The sequence below is a fragment of the Pelophylax lessonae genome, assembly GCF_965119305.1.
Source record: "Pelophylax lessonae genome assembly, chromosome: 3".
In the NCBI taxonomy this organism is placed as follows: domain Eukaryota; kingdom Metazoa; phylum Chordata; class Amphibia; order Anura; family Ranidae; genus Pelophylax; species Pelophylax lessonae.
The window spans coordinates 636,475,639-636,494,040 of NC_138770.1; the positions used below are offsets into that span (position 1 = coordinate 636,475,639).

At 44.2% G+C, this 18,402-nt stretch overlaps 1 protein-coding gene across 2 annotated transcripts in view; it reads right to left on the bottom strand.

The window, feature by feature from the left end:
• The window catches only part of THADA (THADA armadillo repeat containing), a 1,178,628-nt gene that overhangs the window by 978,684 nt on the left and 181,542 nt on the right, over positions 1 to 18,402 (bottom strand). For both annotated transcript variants that reach the window (XM_082249837.1, XM_082249838.1), the window contains exon 21: positions 1,755 to 1,912. In XM_082249837.1, coding sequence (XP_082105963.1) covers positions 1,755 to 1,912 — 158 coding nt within the window. The remainder of the gene's footprint in view (positions 1 to 1,754; positions 1,913 to 18,402) is intronic.

Here is an 18,402-nt window from a genome sequence, read left to right on the forward strand (position 1 = left end):
GTGAATGGAGAGCAGGTGTGTTAAATTTGGTGTTATCAATCTCACTCTCTCATACTGGTCACTGGAAGTTTAACATGGCACCTCATGGCAAAGAACTCTCGGAGGATGTGAAAAAAAGAATGGCCTAGGCTATAGGAAGATTGTCAAGAACCTAAAACTGAGCTGCAGCATCATGGCCAAGACCATACAGCGGTTTAACAGGACAGGTTCCACTCAGAACAGGCCTCACCATGGTCAACCAAAGAAGTTGAGTGCACATGCTCAGCATTATATCCAGAGGTTGTCTTTGGGAAATAGACGTATGAGTGCTGCCAGTATTGCTGCAGAGGTTGAAGGGGTGGGGGGGGGGGGGGGTCAGCCTGTCAGTGCCCAGACCATACGCTGCACACTGCATTAAATTAGTCTGAATGGCTGTCATCCCAGAAGGAAGCCTCTTCTAAAGATGATGCACAAGAAAGTCCGCAAACAGTTTGCTGAAGACAAGCAGACCAAGGACATGGATTACTGGATCCATGTCCTGTGGTCGGATGAGACCAAGATAAACTTATTTGGTTCAGATGGTGTCAAGATTGTGTGGCAGCAACCATGTGAAGAGTACAAAGACAAGTGTGTCTTGCCTACAGTCAAGCATGGTGGAGGGAGTGTCATGGTCTGGGGCTGCATGAGTGCTGCTGGCACTGGGGAGCTACAGTTCATTGAGGGAACCATGAATGCCAACATGTACTGTGACATACTGAAGCAGAGCATGATCCCCCCCCCCCTTCACAGACTGGGCTGCAGGGCAGTATTCCAACATGATAAAGACCCTAAACACACCTTCAAGACGACCACTGCCTCGCTAAAGAAGCTGAGGGAAAAGGTGATGGACTGACCAAGCATGTCTCCAGACCTAAATCCTATTGAGCATCTGTGGGGCATCCCCAAACGGAAGGTGGAGGAGTGCAAGGTGTCATCCACCAGCTCTGTGATGTCGCCCTGGAGGAGTGGAAGAGGACTCCAGTGGCAACCTGTGAAGCTCTGGTGAACTCCATGCCCAAGAGGGTTAGGGCTGTGCTGGGAAAGAATGGTGGCCACACAAAATATTGGGCCCAATTTGGACATTTTCACTTAGAAGTGTACTCACTTTTGTTGCCAGCAGTTTAGACATTAATGGCTGTATGTTGAGTTATTTTAAGGGGACAGCAAATTTACACTGTTATACAAGCTGTACACTCACTACTTTACATTGTAGCAAAGTGTAATTTCTTCAGTGTTGTCACATGAAAATATACAATAAAATATTTACAAAAATGTGAGGGGTGTACTCACTTTTGTGGGATACTGTATATCACTATAGTTAATGTGCAGAGAGGTTTGTAATTTCCACTTAAAAGGTATTGTCGAGGGTCACAGCTGCAAATTTCGCAAGCACTGTTTTCTAATTGCACTGTTTTGTATGTTTTTTTCTTTCTTTATTCATTTTATTGTTTGGAATTGCTTACTGTGTTGTGGTCTTGCAGTTCTTACTGTTTATTTTGTATTGTCATTTTCTCTGAAACGTTAATTAAAAAAAAAAAAAACTATTGTACTGGGCGTGAAGCGATGAAAATGAAATGGCTGCAAGGAATCAGTAAAAAGGGTCCACTAAGCCCAAGAAACACCAGTTTGACATGCTTGCCCCAAAAGATTTAAAAAGGGAGGGATTACAAAATACAGGTTATTTACACAAGATCCTGGTATTGAAAAGAGATCTGCATTATACTGTAATGTTTTACCTGTTCCACAGTAATAAGGCCCTGAGGACTGTCCAGATGGGTCTGCAGTGGAAAATTCTGACACAGGAAGCCCAGCAATAAGGAGACTTCCTTCATACTGCGCCAGCAGCATACGAGGACCATCTGCGCAGTGACATTGCAGGAGGTGCCTTCATTTCCTTTTAAGACAACCAGAAAAAAAAAAAACAAGTTATGGTCCACACAGGCAAAAGTAATTTGTGTAAACCAGCAACAGAATTCAAAGCTGCTTTGCCTTGGTACAAATGTAGTGATGGGAATATAAAGTCCACCCCTGGTGACCCACATCAGAAAACACAAGTTGCAAAGCTGTCATAGACTTAAAATGTTACTAAACCCAGGATCCTGCATTCACTATATCTGGTCTCCCACAGTACACAGAACATGGAAAGGCAATAATTGTAGTAAAAATAAACTGTTCAATACCGTTTCTCATCAGCAGCATATAGCAGTCTTGTGACTTCTATCAATGTCTGGTTTAAGCTTGTAGGAGGATTTTTCATTCTCCTCTGACTGTCCTCTGAGGCTGCATGACCCCTGACCCTCTGTCTGGAAAGTGCCGATTGGCCCTGTCCTAATCGCATGCACCCTCCCAAAAAAAAAAAACACTTGAGCAATACACACCAAACTGAGCATGAGCAGAGTGCCTCCAAGGCTCATTAGCAGATGGATTGGGGAGAGTGGAAAGGAAGGATGAGGAGACAGGATCAAACAGCTGCAGCTTTACACAATGCAGAGAATTACTCCTTAGATTCCACAGTGAGTATAACAAGCATGCTTTACTGCATATACACACTGATTTTACGGTCATGGGTTTAGTAACATGTTAAATACTTTTATTTCCAAAGCAGATTATAAACCATTAGTAATAAACCAGCCAAAATGTGACCAGTGGGTGGCCCTGTCACCACCCTTCCACCCGACAGTCTATGTTTAAAAATGTGAAGGAGCAAGGCGGAAAATTGTCAGCTAAACAGTGGCTGCATCCAATCACATGCAACCTTAACTTGGGTATTTTGACTGACTGCTGTTAAAAATACAATAGCCACAGCGGTAGATTCATCCATCTGAGCTGTATAGCATGTATAGGAGGAATCGGTTAATTTTTTCCAATCAGCCCGCAGGCTAAACAAAAACAATCTATATGTGTATGTCAAGCTTAAAGTAGAATTCCAGACAAAACCTAACTACTAAAATGCTCCATCCCCTCTTCTAACATCTATTCTGACTAATCTGTTTAAGAATAATCTGTATGCTTACCTATTTCCAGGCCACTCAGGTCTGTTCACATGATACAGCTCCCCCTGTCAGCCAGCAGCAGCTGCAGGGGAAAGGAGAGAGCATCATAAACAGGAAGGCCATAGGAGCCAATGGGGTGACATCACTGCTCCAAACCACTCCAGCAACTGCAAAGTGCTATCTCCTCTACCCTGCAGCTGCCATTGGTTGACTCGGGAACACGTGACCAGACCGGGACAGCCTGAAAAAAGGTAAGTATACATCTTTCTTACACAGGTTAGTCAGCATAGGTGTTAGGAGTGGGGAGGGATCTACTTTTAAGACTAGTTAGGTTATGCAAGGAATTCTAGTTTAAGTCACTTAGGTCACTGCCCTTATTTCTGAGTCATTTACTTATCACTAACATGCAGCAAGGGAGCTCAGAATGAATGAGAACTCCTGATCGGAATACCTGTACAAAATCAGTGGTTCACTAAATGGTGAAGCCATTGGATCAGCATGATAGCCAGGCAGCTAACATTTTTAGTAGTGGCAGTCTACAGATTTCTATCAGAACGGATTCCACTTTTGTGCAAATTATACTGCAATGGAAAACTGCTAAAGAGCAGTTCCAGGCAACAGGTGATAGCATTTAGTGGGCTACTAAATACCGCAACTGTGGTAGGAAGAAAGCTCACTTAATTTATCTTATACTGTGTTCTATATAATCCCCACAGTATACACAGCTCAAAATAAAGGCAGTAGAAGTTTCCAGGCTACATAACTTCCGCTTTCTAAATCACCAATCACATCTAAAGTTCTAAGGCATGTTGCATTTGATTGGTGACCGTGTGCGCAAAGTAGCAAGATGTGCGTTCCAGCATCACCATGAATGTGTTCCAGGATCCTCAGATTACAGACAAAATGAAAGGAGGAGTGTTATTACAGCACAGCAATATATACGGATGAAAAAGGTATTACTCAAAGATGTGTTAATGTATGCATCTCGGAGTTTAAATTTCAAATTTAACTGGAGAGGACATTAAGGCCCATGAAAGTCGCATGACTGTCGATCCGACTTTGCCCCGCAACTTCAGTCGGACATCAATCCGACTTCTATGAGACTTTAATGAACTGGATCGGACTTTGAGATGAGTGGGACTTCTCCTCTGACCAATCAAAACAATACCTTTGGGTCTGGTATGGATTTTAAGGGTGAACCCCATGCCACTGATTCCCCCCCCCCACACACACACACCACCACCACTGCTGCCACTGATCCCCCCCACACCACCCGCACTGCTGCCACTGATCCCCCCCACACCACCCGCACTGCTGCCACTGACCACCTCGCACACCACCCCCCTGCTGCCACTGACCCCCCCCCCGCTGCCACTGTCCCCCTCCACACACCACCCCCACTGTTGCCACTGATCCCCCACACCACCCCACTGCCCCCCCACACCACTACCACTGCTGCCACTGTTTACCCCCCCCCCCCGCAACACCACCCTCACTGCTGCCACTGACCCCCCCTGACACCCCCCCCCCCACTCCACCACCACTGCCACCTCTATCCTTCAGCACCTGGCGTTCCAACAGCCAAGCCGCCAAAGCCAGCGACTGTAAAGCAGGATGGAAGATTGGTCCTTGGGACAGCAGATCCTCTCTTAGAGGAAGTGTTTAAGGAACGTCGGCGACCAGCAGCACCAGATCGGTGTACCAAGTCTGGGGAAGCCAGTCCGGAGTCACTAAGATGACCGGAATCCCTTCTCACTCGATCCTGCATAGAAGTCTTGGCAGAAGCTTGAGAGGAGGGAAGGCGTAAATCAGACGATACTGACCCCACGGGGCCAACAGCGTATCTGTATTATCCGCCTGAGGATCCCATGACTGAGCCACAAACCTCTGCACCTTTCTGCTGAGTGCAGCCATCAGGATAATCTGCACTGCATGTGTGGTGATCAGAAAGTACCTAGTGTCCTACTCCTTTAGGGGCAGTATAACCACAATGGTTAAGAAAATCAGGAGCTGTGTCCGTCAATGAACGAAAGAGAAATCAATGTTATTTTGCAATGTTGAAATGAGCCCCAGAAAGTAGAATCTGAACTTACCATGTTGCGGTTCTCTGCTGCCATGCTTTGCCACTGTGTAAAGTACCTTTCACTGAGTATTAGCCAGGCATCAATTATATAATGTTAGTGTAAAGTTGTTGAATATCAAAGCCACTGAGAATCACACAAAGTGTATACATTTTCACAATCTTAGAATAAAAACACATTAGTCAATAGGCACTGAAAAGGCTACAGTAGTGAGTGTGTTTGCTCCTTTTGAGAATTGATGCCTAAAAGATCTATACTCGAAGGGGCTAATTTCGGATATTTATGTCTCCCTCGTGAACACCTCTAGATCTGGAAAGCCTTTGTACATGGCAAAATGGGAAGCTGACCTGGCCAAGACCCCGGATCAGGGAACATGGAACATTTGGTTGGCCTCCTCCAAATGTTCTCAAAATATCTTGGCTCAAGAGAATGCATTTAAATTGCTTTCCTTTAGTATTGTTTGTTCCTATCACGTTGCCAGCGTGTTTTCGGGCTGTAGAGAATGGGGTACCTTACTTCACATTTGGTGGGCTTGCTCTATCTGATTCTGGTCTCAAGTGTTTTCCATGATTAGAACTGTTTTGGCTGTGCCCCTGGTGCGTAACCCAGGGGAAGCTTTATTACATAAACCTATAGCAGCTTTATCCAAACACCAGCAGAGATGGGTGGGTTTTGTTTTGCTGGTGACTCTCCAGTCACTGGCTAAGGCCTGGGGTCAACAGTTCCTCCACCTTGCTGAAGTTAAACACGGACTCATGGGGCCATGGTGCATGCGAAAACTCCATCCTAAACGATACGCATGCTCAATTTCTGAAAGTGTGGGAACTATGGCTCGCACTAAATGTGGATAGCCACCTGGACTGATTTTTGCTTCCAACATGAGGTTGTTGATGATATTCACATTGTGGCTTTGTGGTGGTTCCCATAGGTTTCCTCTCTCTCCTACCGACGCTTTCTTTGCTGTGTTTTTTCTTTTTTATTGCATTGGACTTTGTTCGCTAGTTTGTTCAGGGGGCAAATACTGCCTCCTACATAAGGGTGACGGCAGTCCCAATCAGCAATGAGTTGCAGACTCCACATGTTCATTAACCTCGTTTGCGCAGCTGTATATTTGAAGCTTGGTCAAGTGGCCTTTTTGGTCATTATTGGATCTGCTCTCGCTATCATTGACCCACTAGCTCATAGTGTATTGTATTGTTTTGTTCTCTTACTACTTTTTATGTATTACCTGTTGTGTTGAGATCTTGTGTTGTACATTCTTTTCTAAAAATCTCAATAAATACTTTGTAAAAGAAATGAGCCCCACGTACTGATCTGAAGCAGAGCTTTAAGGCAAGCAAATGTGAATAGTTTATTACAGCAGTCTAATGTTGCACACATACATTAGGAAGCTGTAAGTCTCAATCTATCTTTTATTTCATAATAAAAATAGTCGATCCTCTCCAGGCTGCAAATGCACCATGGGAGAAGGAGGGCAGGGGGTGCGAGCTCTGTAACATTAGAACTTTTTCAAAGGTTCTATAAAAAAAAAAAAAAGTACTTGTCTGTACAGAAAAATAGTTGTAAAATAGTTGTAAAATTCTGACAGATCGCTGATGTTGGAGAGTGCCCCACAGTTATCCCTAGATACTAAATATGCCTTAACAAGATATCTTTATTATCACAAGACCAGTTATGCAATGAGATAATCAACCCTGAGGATACTGAAACTTATTCATGGTATTCTAGTTTAAATTTAGGATGGAAATGCGATTTTGAATGCAGGTTTAGGTTAATAGTTGATTACATTTTTTTTTGTTTTGAATAGAGTAGGGAAATAATAAAACCCTTGTATTGCAGTATGAGCCTGGTTAGGGGGATTTCCCTTCACTTTTTGTCCTGGAGGGAGCGAGAAGATGATGAGATGAATTATTCACTTAGACATTTGATACTAGTATGGGTGTCACCATTGAAAGATTTATCTTCCCTCCACAATTTCTTTTGGTGACAATTGTCACCAGTGCAAATGTCATCTTCCCAGTGGGATCACAACAATAAAAACTGATAGTGGGTCTAATGCAGCCAGCCATTCTCAACCAAGGTTCCGTGGATCCCTAGGGTTTCACTAGAAGTTGCTAAGGGTTTCTTGTGCTGTGGCTGATTAGCCTTCAATCTGTTGATGCCTCCATAGTAAATGGGTCAACACTACTTGGTAGAACCAGTAGCATGACAACAATTATCTTTTTTTAGCTGCCTATAAGTGTAGTATTCTGACAGCTATAAGGGGGTTATTCTTCGCACTGACAACCAATATGAGGGGAATTATTTCCACTGTTCCCAGATTAATTGGTTTTAGCAGGGATTCCCAAAGACCTAGTTACAGTATTTCAAGGGTTCCTCTGCAATAAAAATGTTGATAAAGGCTGGTCTAAGCTGGTTGTATAGGCTCAAGGTTCTTTACCTTCATGCATTCTGTGAGCAGCCCCCCCCCCCCCCCAATACTTACCTGTGCCCCATCTCGATGTGCAGGAGGGCAGCGGCTCTACTGAGTCTGTTTCTCCTCATTGGCTGAGACAGCCTTTGGATCTTGCTACTGTCAACCACAGCCAGTGAGCCAATGAGACAGAGCGGGGGGGGGGGGGGGGGGGGGCAGGCTGAGCTGCTTGCTATAGGGGCACTCAGCAGGATGGAGGGGCTAGGAGTGCCAGCGGGGGACCCGAGAAGAGGAGGATCAGGGCTGCTCTGTGCAAAACCCCTGCACAGAGCAGGCGAGTATGACATGTCTGGTATTTAAAAAAAAAAACAATTTGCCTTTAATATCACTTTAACACCAATGCATTATGCTTGATTAAAGGGGGTTGGAATTTGATGGGTTTGTTTTGTATGTTTTACTGTATAAAGACAAATGTAAACAATATAAAAGGCAATTTACAAAAAAATTAAAGGAAATTTACAAATAAATAAAATTCCAACTGACAATGGCTATTTACCGAAAAAAAAAAAAAAAAAAAAAAAAAAAACACGAACAGAGATATAGATCATTTCTTTAATATTGTAAGCAACACCTCCTTCACAATGGGCAGGGATGGATTATGGTTCTTGTAGGCCCTAAGCACAGCTTTATAGAGGGTCCTGGGATTGCTCCCAACTGGATGCAGAGAAAGTTATGGGCAGCTCATTCATCAGCCATCATTGGATGGTGCAGTAGTTATGCAGCTGCCATCACCATGATCCCTGTATATGACCCTAGCAATCATCGGCAAGTAATTAATATGGGGAGAGCCACTATGGTAAGGGAGATGTCCACAATTGTTGCCCCTGTCATCCATGTTAGGAAAGTGTGTATGCAGTTCTGTTGTGATAGAAGTTTTTAGCAATGTTTCCGCGAAAAATGGTTAGAGGTAAAGAGTGATATAGGCTACAGGTCAGAAATTATTCTCAATTGAGCACCCTGATTAGTGTATTGGAAACATTTGCATCTCACCAAGAGACAGTGATTTTGAGAGACAATGGTGGTGGTCTTTAATGAGCACACTTTTAAAATGAATAATGTAACATTACATATAATTCAGCCATTTGAGGTTGACTACAAGCAAGTATCCCAGGACTACATACATGGTTAACATCGCAATTAAAAGGTAAATTTCCCATATCAGTGGCTTTTTAATTTGCAATTACTATCTGGGTATAAATAGTCAATGAGTTTGTCAACTCTCATGTGGATGCACTGTGTAGGCTAGATACTGAGCCATGGGGAGCAGAAAAGAACTGTCAAAAGACCAGCGTAGCAAGGTAACATAACTTTATAAAGGTGGAAAGGGAAATAAAAAGATATCCAAAGACTTGAATATGCCATTCAGTACTGTTCAATCACTTATTTGGAAGTCGAAAATTTGCAGATCTCTTGATATCAAGCCAAAGTCAGGCAGACCAAGAAAGATTGCAGCCAAAACCACCAGAGGAATTGTTTGCGATACAAAGAAGAAATACAAGCTGATCTGGAAAAAGACGGTGTGGTTGTTCCAAGGAGCACAATACGACGATACTTGAACAAAAATGAGCTGCATGGCCGAGTTGCCAGAAAGAATCCTATGCTGCATCAATACCACAAAAAAGCCCAGTTACAATATGCCCAACAGCAGCTTGACATGCCTCACAGCTTGTGACACACTGTATTCTGGAGTGACAAGACCAAAATAGAGCTTTAAAAACACAATCATAAGCGCTATGTTTGGAGAGGTATCATCAAGGCCTATAATGACACGAATACCATCCCCACTGTGAAGCATAGTGGTGGCTCACTTATGTTTTGGGAGTGTGTGACCTGTAGAGGCACGGGGAATCTTGTGAAAATTGATGGCAAGGTGAAGGAAACATGTTATGATAAAATACTGGCAGACAATTTTGATGCTTCTGCATGAAAGCTGCGCATAGGATGTCAATGTTTTTTCTGGGGAATAGGGGTCTGTTAATCACCAATGCAGAGGGGGAGGGGGGTTTAAAAAACACTGAGCACTACTTCTGAGCACCAGTGCAGGAGGGTGGGTTAAGCACTATTACTGACCAACAATGTTTAGGGGGATTAACATTACTGCCACTGGGTGTTTTTTTTGAGGTCACTGACACCAATGATGACTCAGACTTTATTTTCAGTGTGCAATGCAGTACATTATAAAAAATTCAGCAGTTACATTTTTGAGATGAGGTGGGTTACAGCCCATTCATTTGGAATAGGCTGCTTAACTTGACGCAATGCACCTCAAAGCACACAAATATGATACTAATGTGTAGACCTCTTGAGGCCCTCTAAACATTTCAAATTACCCACAACTGGCCTAAGCACTCCTGTGTCTAGATCCTCATATCTGTATATCTGCAGTGTGAAATCCAAGGCACTGCTGCCTCTGCCAATCTACAGTGATTTGGAGCGAGAATAGGTACCTCTACCAAGATGCCTGCCTCCGCACAGAGGCATAAATCAGTAAAGGGCAAATTATCATCTGCAGGGAATCCATAGGAAATATTTGTGACTAGTCCTTTACCCTCTGCCTACCTTTTTTTGAGCACAGCTTTCATGGTTCAGTTCTTATTTAAAGTAGATAGTTCCAGTAAATTCCAACAATACATTATTATTATTGACACTGACTTATCGCTGACAGTTTACACAGCGCTTTACATATTGTAAGGTCACATCAGTTCCTTTCCTCAAAGAGCCTGAAGGTCCCTATCTCATCCATACACACATACACATACATACTAGGGCCAATTTAGATAGGAGCCAATAAACCTACCAGTAAGCCTTTGTAGGAAACAGAAGTACCAAAGACCAAAGAGCTGCCAGGCAGAACTGCTAACCACTAAGCTACTATTCTGCCCACAATTAGTTTTCTAAAGTACTGTGTACCAAACAATTGCCATGTTTTTTTTTTCCAGAAAACACAGTTTTTTTTTACCACTTTTTCATTCTTTTTACAGGTCAATGCTGATAATCCCCTTCAGTCTGTTTCAGCGACTTCTTGTCTTAATGCTTTTACTCCAGTTTTGGCTGCACATCATTGCTCAGGACCGGCCTCCTGAGAGTGACAATGGTAGACCATGCCTGCGTAATGTATGTTGCCACAGCTGCCTTTAGCCTTTAGAAGAGCTGCACATGACAGAGTAACAATGCAGGACCACATTTGGAAGACTGGGACAGAGCGTTGTTCATTTATAACAGAAGTGCCTGAACAAGGACATCAATGGCAGCATCACCAGGTGTTTATTGAAACTGGATTTTGAAACGACAATAATATATCAAAGTTATCTGAGAATTAGGGCCACATTCACACTTTCAAGTGGGGCTGTTTTCAAGGGAGACTCCGTGATAACCCATGCAGACTCAGAAATCGGGGCGCTGGGGTCCTTTCAATCATCCAGACGCCACTCACCCAGCCCTGTGCATACAAGTGTAATTAAAGGCTTCAGCCAGCAACACGCCACTGGCTAAGGTTCTGACGCATCTGACTAAGTTCCGGTGGGCGAAACACATCTGGGGGAATGGCCAGTGGAGTGGCACTAGCTGAGGCCATTACCTACACTTGTATGCTTTGGGAAGGGGGAGCAGCTTCCCACATTTTCAACCTATGCAAATAGGTGGAGGCAGGAAGCCTCATTGAAAGCAATGGGAGTTTGACAGCGCCAACAGCTATTCGCAGCCATTTGCATGTAATCACCTATGCAGACTGTCTGCGTCAAGGCCAATCATCTTCGGGGAAATGCTGCTTGAACAAGTTCCATAAATTGGTCCTAGTACATTCATGTATGAATGTGAGTTAGGGACCTTAGATTGTAAGTTCCTCGAGGGCAGGGACTGATGTGAATGTACAATTTATATGTAAAGCGCTGTGTAAATTATTGGGCACTATATAAGTACCAGAAAGAAAGAAATAGCTGCAGGTAGGGTCTAACTCCTATTGCTTTCAATGATGCTTCCTGGCCGCACTTATTCACATGGATCTCCCACGGGTAATTGCAAATGGCTCCATTTGCAAGTGTGAATAGGGCCTTAGTGATTGGGCTGAGATCTTTTTGAACTGCTGGAGCAGCCTGCAAAACGTCAGAACAGCAAAAAAAATAAAAAAACTAGCACTTATATTCCTGCTCTTTAAGAGAAGTCAAACAAAACAAAAAGGTATTACTATTACTTCCAAACGCATAGCCAAGACATACATTTAATCTGGCCAGACTGTACTGGTAAACTTTTGACAAGTGGTAAAAAAACAAAAAAGACAAGGGCATTCTTCACAAAAAGAATAGTGTATGACACAAGCATTCACTTCAGTTACAGGCAATTATTCATTATTAAACAAAATAGCCCATTTTACATTGACAATCTAGCTTCTTTCCCCATTACGCAGAAATTAAACCATAATCTACACGGCTGCCCCCTGACCTTGAACACAATACAAGACAGTGATGAGACTATGTAAGCAACATTCGCTTGTACAACTGCGTCACCACAGCTCCACCATGTGGCCACATATAATGTATACAGCATAAGAGTAGAGTCGTTTTAGTTTCCAAGTACCTGTGTGACCCTTATATTTTATTGCCTATGAGAAGGAATATATAAATAAAAAGAAAGAGAAAAAGCTCAAACTACACCTCGGTATAGATTTAGGAAGGAATATGAATATTCTAAGTAGCCCGCAAACAAAATAATTTGTCACTTCCCAATATTTTAACAAGAGAGTGTAATCGTCTAGACCAGGAGTCTCCAAACTATGGCCCTCCAGAGGAGTCCTCAAGAGTTCGTCAAGGAGGGAAAGACCAGTATAACTAATCAATGCAAATGCCTTTATTCAAAAATACTAAAAATTCCGCCTCCACCATAACCACAATAAAAAATGACAACGTTGTCACCACAGACAGGCACGCTGCACCAGACACGATTCCATCCACACACATTTTTATAACACCTGGGTCTACTTTGGGGTACGGGTGCAGGCCCAGTGGTGCACTGCAGGCTACCATCACAAGCAAGGGCAAGGCAGCAAATAATCCATATCCTTACCTCCCACAACAAAGTCTGCACAAGCCGAGAGGAAAGACTAGGAAGACCACGTAATTTTGATATGTGACATCATTATCCTAGCTAGACCAATAAGAGTAATGTTTACAAGGTGGATCACCCTGCAGCCACCCGGGCTAGGGATGCCATTAATAAAGCTACAAAGAAAAAAGGGGCACATTCTTTAAACTGGGGATAAAAACCCAAAAATGTGTTTTTTTCCAGGGATAGTCTCAGGAAACCAGGGACATCTGGCCATGGGATTCTAAGTTGACCTTAGTATGTACAGATTGGCTGTGCACATGTGTTTTCACAGTCTGCATGCCTGTCCCAAACTGAACAATTGGAAATGCTGAAAGACCTGGTGACCTAACACGTGGGGGAAAAAAATTGCCATATAAACTCTATGGAAAAAAGGCCTTCAAGCGTATCAGACATGGTGAGCGGAGAGCCGGACTAAAGAATTGCCAAGAGCTGGATACGTCCAAATGGATATATAATTACTGCGTGTGTGTATATAATTACATATGTGATTGATGCTGCTTGAATATGCCAAGGTGTGGCCACACTGAGGAGCAAAAATTTGGATATCTGCATATGTTTCATTTAGGCAATTTATTTTTTCCCAAAGAGTAGGTTTTAGTTTTCCTAAACTTTGATTTAAAATATTTGATGACTGTGTTTTGAGACTTGTACAATGATTGATTACTGGAGTAACAATAGTTGTATATATTTGCGTGAATGCATTGTCATTTTTGCATGGCTATATAATTCAATTATTTTATACTATTTACAAAAAATAAATAAAAAGGCATTCCTTTCCATATCATATAATGAAAGAGGACGGAGTCCTCAAGAGTGTCGTCAAGGAGGGAAAGACCAGTATAAATAATCAATGCAAATATCTTTATTCAAAAATACAAATACAAAAAATTCCACCTCCACCATAACCAAAATTAAAAATGACAACGTTGTCAACACAGACAGGCAGCTGCACCAGACTCGCTTCCATCCACACACATACACCTGAAATTTAATATTAAGTGATAAATTGGGCAATTCGGTGTTTGGAGACAAACGATATTCCCACAGTCCACGAAAGCAGGTCTGCTTGAGAAAACAATGGAAAGTCAATCCAGGGGAATCAAAGCCGTACACACTTGGTGACAAAATCAGGTGAGTGTTGGGTGTGGAATCCCATTATCCCTTGGAAACTTAATGGAGGTGAATCAGACCCTCAGTTCGATAATACAGGGTTCCGTGCTGTATGGGCGGTGTGTCTTCCACTCAGTATAGGACAGCACACGGGATTATCTGGAGCAGGTGGGTGCTGGATGACTGCGGGTACGGGCGTTGTGCAAGTAAGTTGTGCAAGTATGTTGGAGACCCATAAGTCCCATAAGTAAATGGTGAAAAAAGAATTCACAGCCAGTGAAACAAAGCTGAATGTGCTAGTACAAATATTCCTCCGGGTGCTCAGTGATCCACCTCTGTGCTGATAGATAATGGTCGCTTACCAACCGTCAGCAGTCATATAGCATGAAAAAATACTCCACTGCACCGACTTGATACTTGAAAATGAACTCCCGATACACATCAGGGATCCATCTGTATGAAACTGTTTCACTGCAGCAAGCTCACCTGATATATGGGTGTCATTTTTTGCACATGACAAATCTCCATTTTTCATTTTGATTAGGAGAATGACTACACCAGGTCAATTTCAGGTTGTGCTTGTTCAATTATAACACCTTTTTCTGCAGGCACTTTTGAAAGAAGATTATTTTGGTGCTTTGGCCAAGATCAAACACTTAGTCTTATCTGCTGTCTCGCTCTTGCTTAGCAATTTGTTTAGGGTAAAGCTTTACCATGCCTATGGGGCAGTCCCAGGGTTTATGCTCCCACTTCCTGCTTTAGGCACTCAGTTTTGTTGCAAACAGTGTCAGAAGAAATATAACCCAACTCAATAGAGGGGTGGGTGAACATTTAGAGAAAAGGATTTTACGGTAAGACAAAAATCCAATTTTCTCTTTCGTTCATTGAAGGACACAGTTCCAGAATCTTCTTGACCATTGGGACGTCCCAAAGCAGTGTCAAACATGAGGCTGTGGGAAAAAACACAGCAGAAAAAAATGTTCAAAGGCTAAACCTAGCCAACCAGGTAACATGGAGCTCAACCAGTAACAACTGGAGCTCACCTGAAACATAACCCTCAAAGAGGACTAGTCCTCTCAAAACAGTAGCCAGCAAAACCTTGCAGCCAAAGCAGCATTCGCAGATGCCAGCACATCCACTTTGTAAAAATTTTGTGAAAGTGTACACAGATGACCAAGTGATCGCCTTGCAAACTTGCATCACTGACGCCTTATGACAGAAGGCCCAGGAGGCACTAAGCGCCCGCATAGAATGTGCCTCAACAGGGAAAGGAGAACCTGACCCTTAATGGAATAGACCTGCACTACCGTCTGTCTGATCCCTCTGGAAATGGTTGCTGCAGACGCAGCCAAACCCTTGTGAGGTTCACCTGTAAGGACAAATAGCGAGTCCCATTTCCTAAATGACTCGGTAGCCACCAGGTACACGCTGAACGCCCAAACCACATCCAGAGAATGCAAGGCAATCTCCTTAGGATTCCTAGGCTTAGGGCACAGGGAAGGCAACACCATGTCTTCATTCAGATGGAAACCAGAAACAACCTTAGGAAGGAATGACTGACAAGGACGAAGCACCACTTTACCACCAAGTAAGGTGAACGACAAGACAAAGCTGCCAGCTCCGACACTCTACATGCAGAAGAAAAAGCCACCAAGAAGGCTACCTGCTGTAAGCAGAGGAATCCCACAAATATTTTTGAACGGCAGTTACTGAAGAACTGACAAGTTGAAATCCCATGGGACACCGGAGACCGCAATGGGGGAACCAAGTGGCGAACCCCCTGAACAAAAGTGTGAATCAAAGATACAAAGCCAAAGGACATTGAAAGAAAAATGCCAAGGCCGAAACCTAGCCCTTGATGGTACCCAAGGCTAGACACTGCTCAAGACCTCTTCAGAGAAAAGCCAAACTCCGAGCCACAGAAAAGGCGCGGGGGTGAACCCCAAGAGATTCACACCAAGCAAAGTATGCTCTTCAAACGCAATGGTAAATCTTCCAAGAAGTAGATTCACTAGCTTTCAGCAGCATGGGAAACACAGATTCAGACAACCCTCTATCCTTCAGCACTCGGCTTTTGACAGCCAAGTCGTTAAGGCCAGCGACTGTAAGCAAGATGGAAGATTGGCCCTTGGGCCAACAGATCTCCTCTGAGAGGAAGTCACCATGGAACATTGGCAACCAACTGTATCAGATCTGCGTACCAAGACCAGCGAGCCCAGTCTGGAGCCACTAAGATGGCCAGAATCCCTTCTGCCTGGATCCTACGCAGGAGTCTTAGCAAATGTTCTAAAGGAGGAAAAGCATATATCAGACAATACTGGTCCCAAGGAGTCAACAGTGTGTCTGTGGCGTCTGCCAGAAAATCTTGAGACTGTGCAACAAGCCTAAGCACCTCCCTGTTGAGAGGAGAGGTCAACAGGACAATCTTGGAAGTTCCCCACCGGAGACACAACTGATGAAATACTTCCGGAGGAAATATCTAGTATATTGATCGGTAGTCTGGATTTTTCCAGAATTCAGACCCCTGAGCACAATCCGTGCCGAAAATGCCACCCCACCCGGACAGGCTGACATACATGGAGACTATCGTCCAGTACAGGGGAAAGAAAAATGTTCCCTGTTGAAACACCCGGAGAGCGAAGCCACTGAATCAGGGACCCTCTCGTATCCCAGCTTAACAGGATCAGAATGTCTAGAGACTGTGGATTCTTGTCCCACATGGCAAGAATCTCTCTTTTGCAGAGGTTTTGTGTGGAACTGTGCAAACTGAGCCACCTCGAAGGTAGCACATTAGACCCAGCACCTGTAAGCAAGTCCTGAGAGACAACTGACTGCTGGACAACAGGAGCTGAATGGCATCGTGCAGCTTATGGAGCTTGTTCTATGGGAGGAACACCTTGGCTGAGGCTTAGTCCAGAGCTGACCCAGATAGTCTAACTTGGTGGATGGAACTAGAGCCGATTCCTGTAAATTTTAATTTCCAATCCAACTCCTGCACACAGTAATCTCCTGGTTGCCCATCAGAACATTCGGAGACTCTGCTCGCAGAAGATCATCCGGGTACTCCAGTACCCCAATCCCCCGCTGGCGCAACAACGCCAACACCGGGGTAAACACTTTGTGAAAACCTGAGCAGCTGACGCAAGACCATTTATCACAAACTGATAATGCTCCTCGCCCATGGCAAAGCAGAGGAAGTGCGGTTGACTGACATATTGGAATAGGAAGGTAAGCGTCCTTGATATTGATAGAGGCAGAAGGTCTCGATGTGGGGATGCCACTACCGTAGGAGTGGACTCCATTTGGAACATCTGTACCCGCACTAAGCGGTGCAGAGCTTTGCGGTCCAAGATTGGATGTACTGTGCCTTCCTTCCTGAGAACTGTAAACAGGTTGAAGAAAACTCATGAAAAAAATTGTTCAGATTCTGAAACCGGAACAACCCCCCCTTGTAGTAGCAAGAGACCTCACCGCGGTCTGGGGATAAACACAGGTTGGAAGGAAAAAACTTCACTGGAGGATTAGACAGAAACTCGATCTTCTAGCTAAATCAGCTCGTGGACCCACTTGTCTTGAATCAGGAAGGTCCATGGGTTTGGAAGGAAGCGATGACGTCCCCCCACCCCAAATACGGGTGGGAGTACCCCTTCAGGCAGAAGAGGGCTTGACTGCAGGTCTTGATGGACCTGCTCTCAACATACCACATCAGGTCCTCTTGAAACCTCCAGGGGAGGTCCTGACAGACTTGGATCCCTTGATCTTAAGATCTTGGGGAACGAAAAAAACGCTTATGAGCCGAGAGAAAAAAGGCCCACGACAAGACTCCTGTGGAAGAAGAGTACACTTCCCCTTGAAAGACCCTTTGTGATATCATCCAAGGAGGATCCGAACAGGGGATTCCCCACAAAGGGAAGATCACATAAAGCCTTCTGGAAAATATGGTCCGCAGACCAGCATTTCAGCCATATCATGCTCCGAAGGACCACTGCTGTCATGGACAGCCTGAAGACTAAGGGAGCTGAATCCAGGGAGGCATCCCAGACAAACTTCAACCCCTGGACAGACTGGTCCACCAGCTCCGCACAGGCAGAGGGAAGCTGTTCCCCCTCCAGTCAGAGTCTGGGACACCAAAGCTATGGTGAACACTGGCCCAAGAACCAAACCAGCCCCAGTAACATGTGGCAGACCAAACCTCGGCTCTCCTGTCAAAGGGCTCTTTAAATGCCGAAGACTCCTCCACCGTGAATTAGAGTGGATTTATTAAGCCTTGGGAACTTGAGAGTCCACCACAGGTGGGACATCCACATATTCAACAGACTCCTAAAGCAGATACAGTCTATCTAAACACTTAGGCACCACCATATTGCGTTTAAGACGACCCCACTGACTTGCGACAACTTTGTCAAACTAGGCGGGAAAAAGGAATACCTTTGCCGCTTATGAGGAGCTGCGGGTACCAAAAGAGGACTGGCGCCTCCAACGCAGCAGCACCCTCCATTTTTGTTTTCTTTTTAAAATGCCCGCACCGATACAGTCAGTTCAGCCACCAATGCCTTTACATGCGTGACTGCAGTATAAGAGGATCATTCTCCTATCAGAGCACTCGAAGTGCTTGGACGTAGACCCA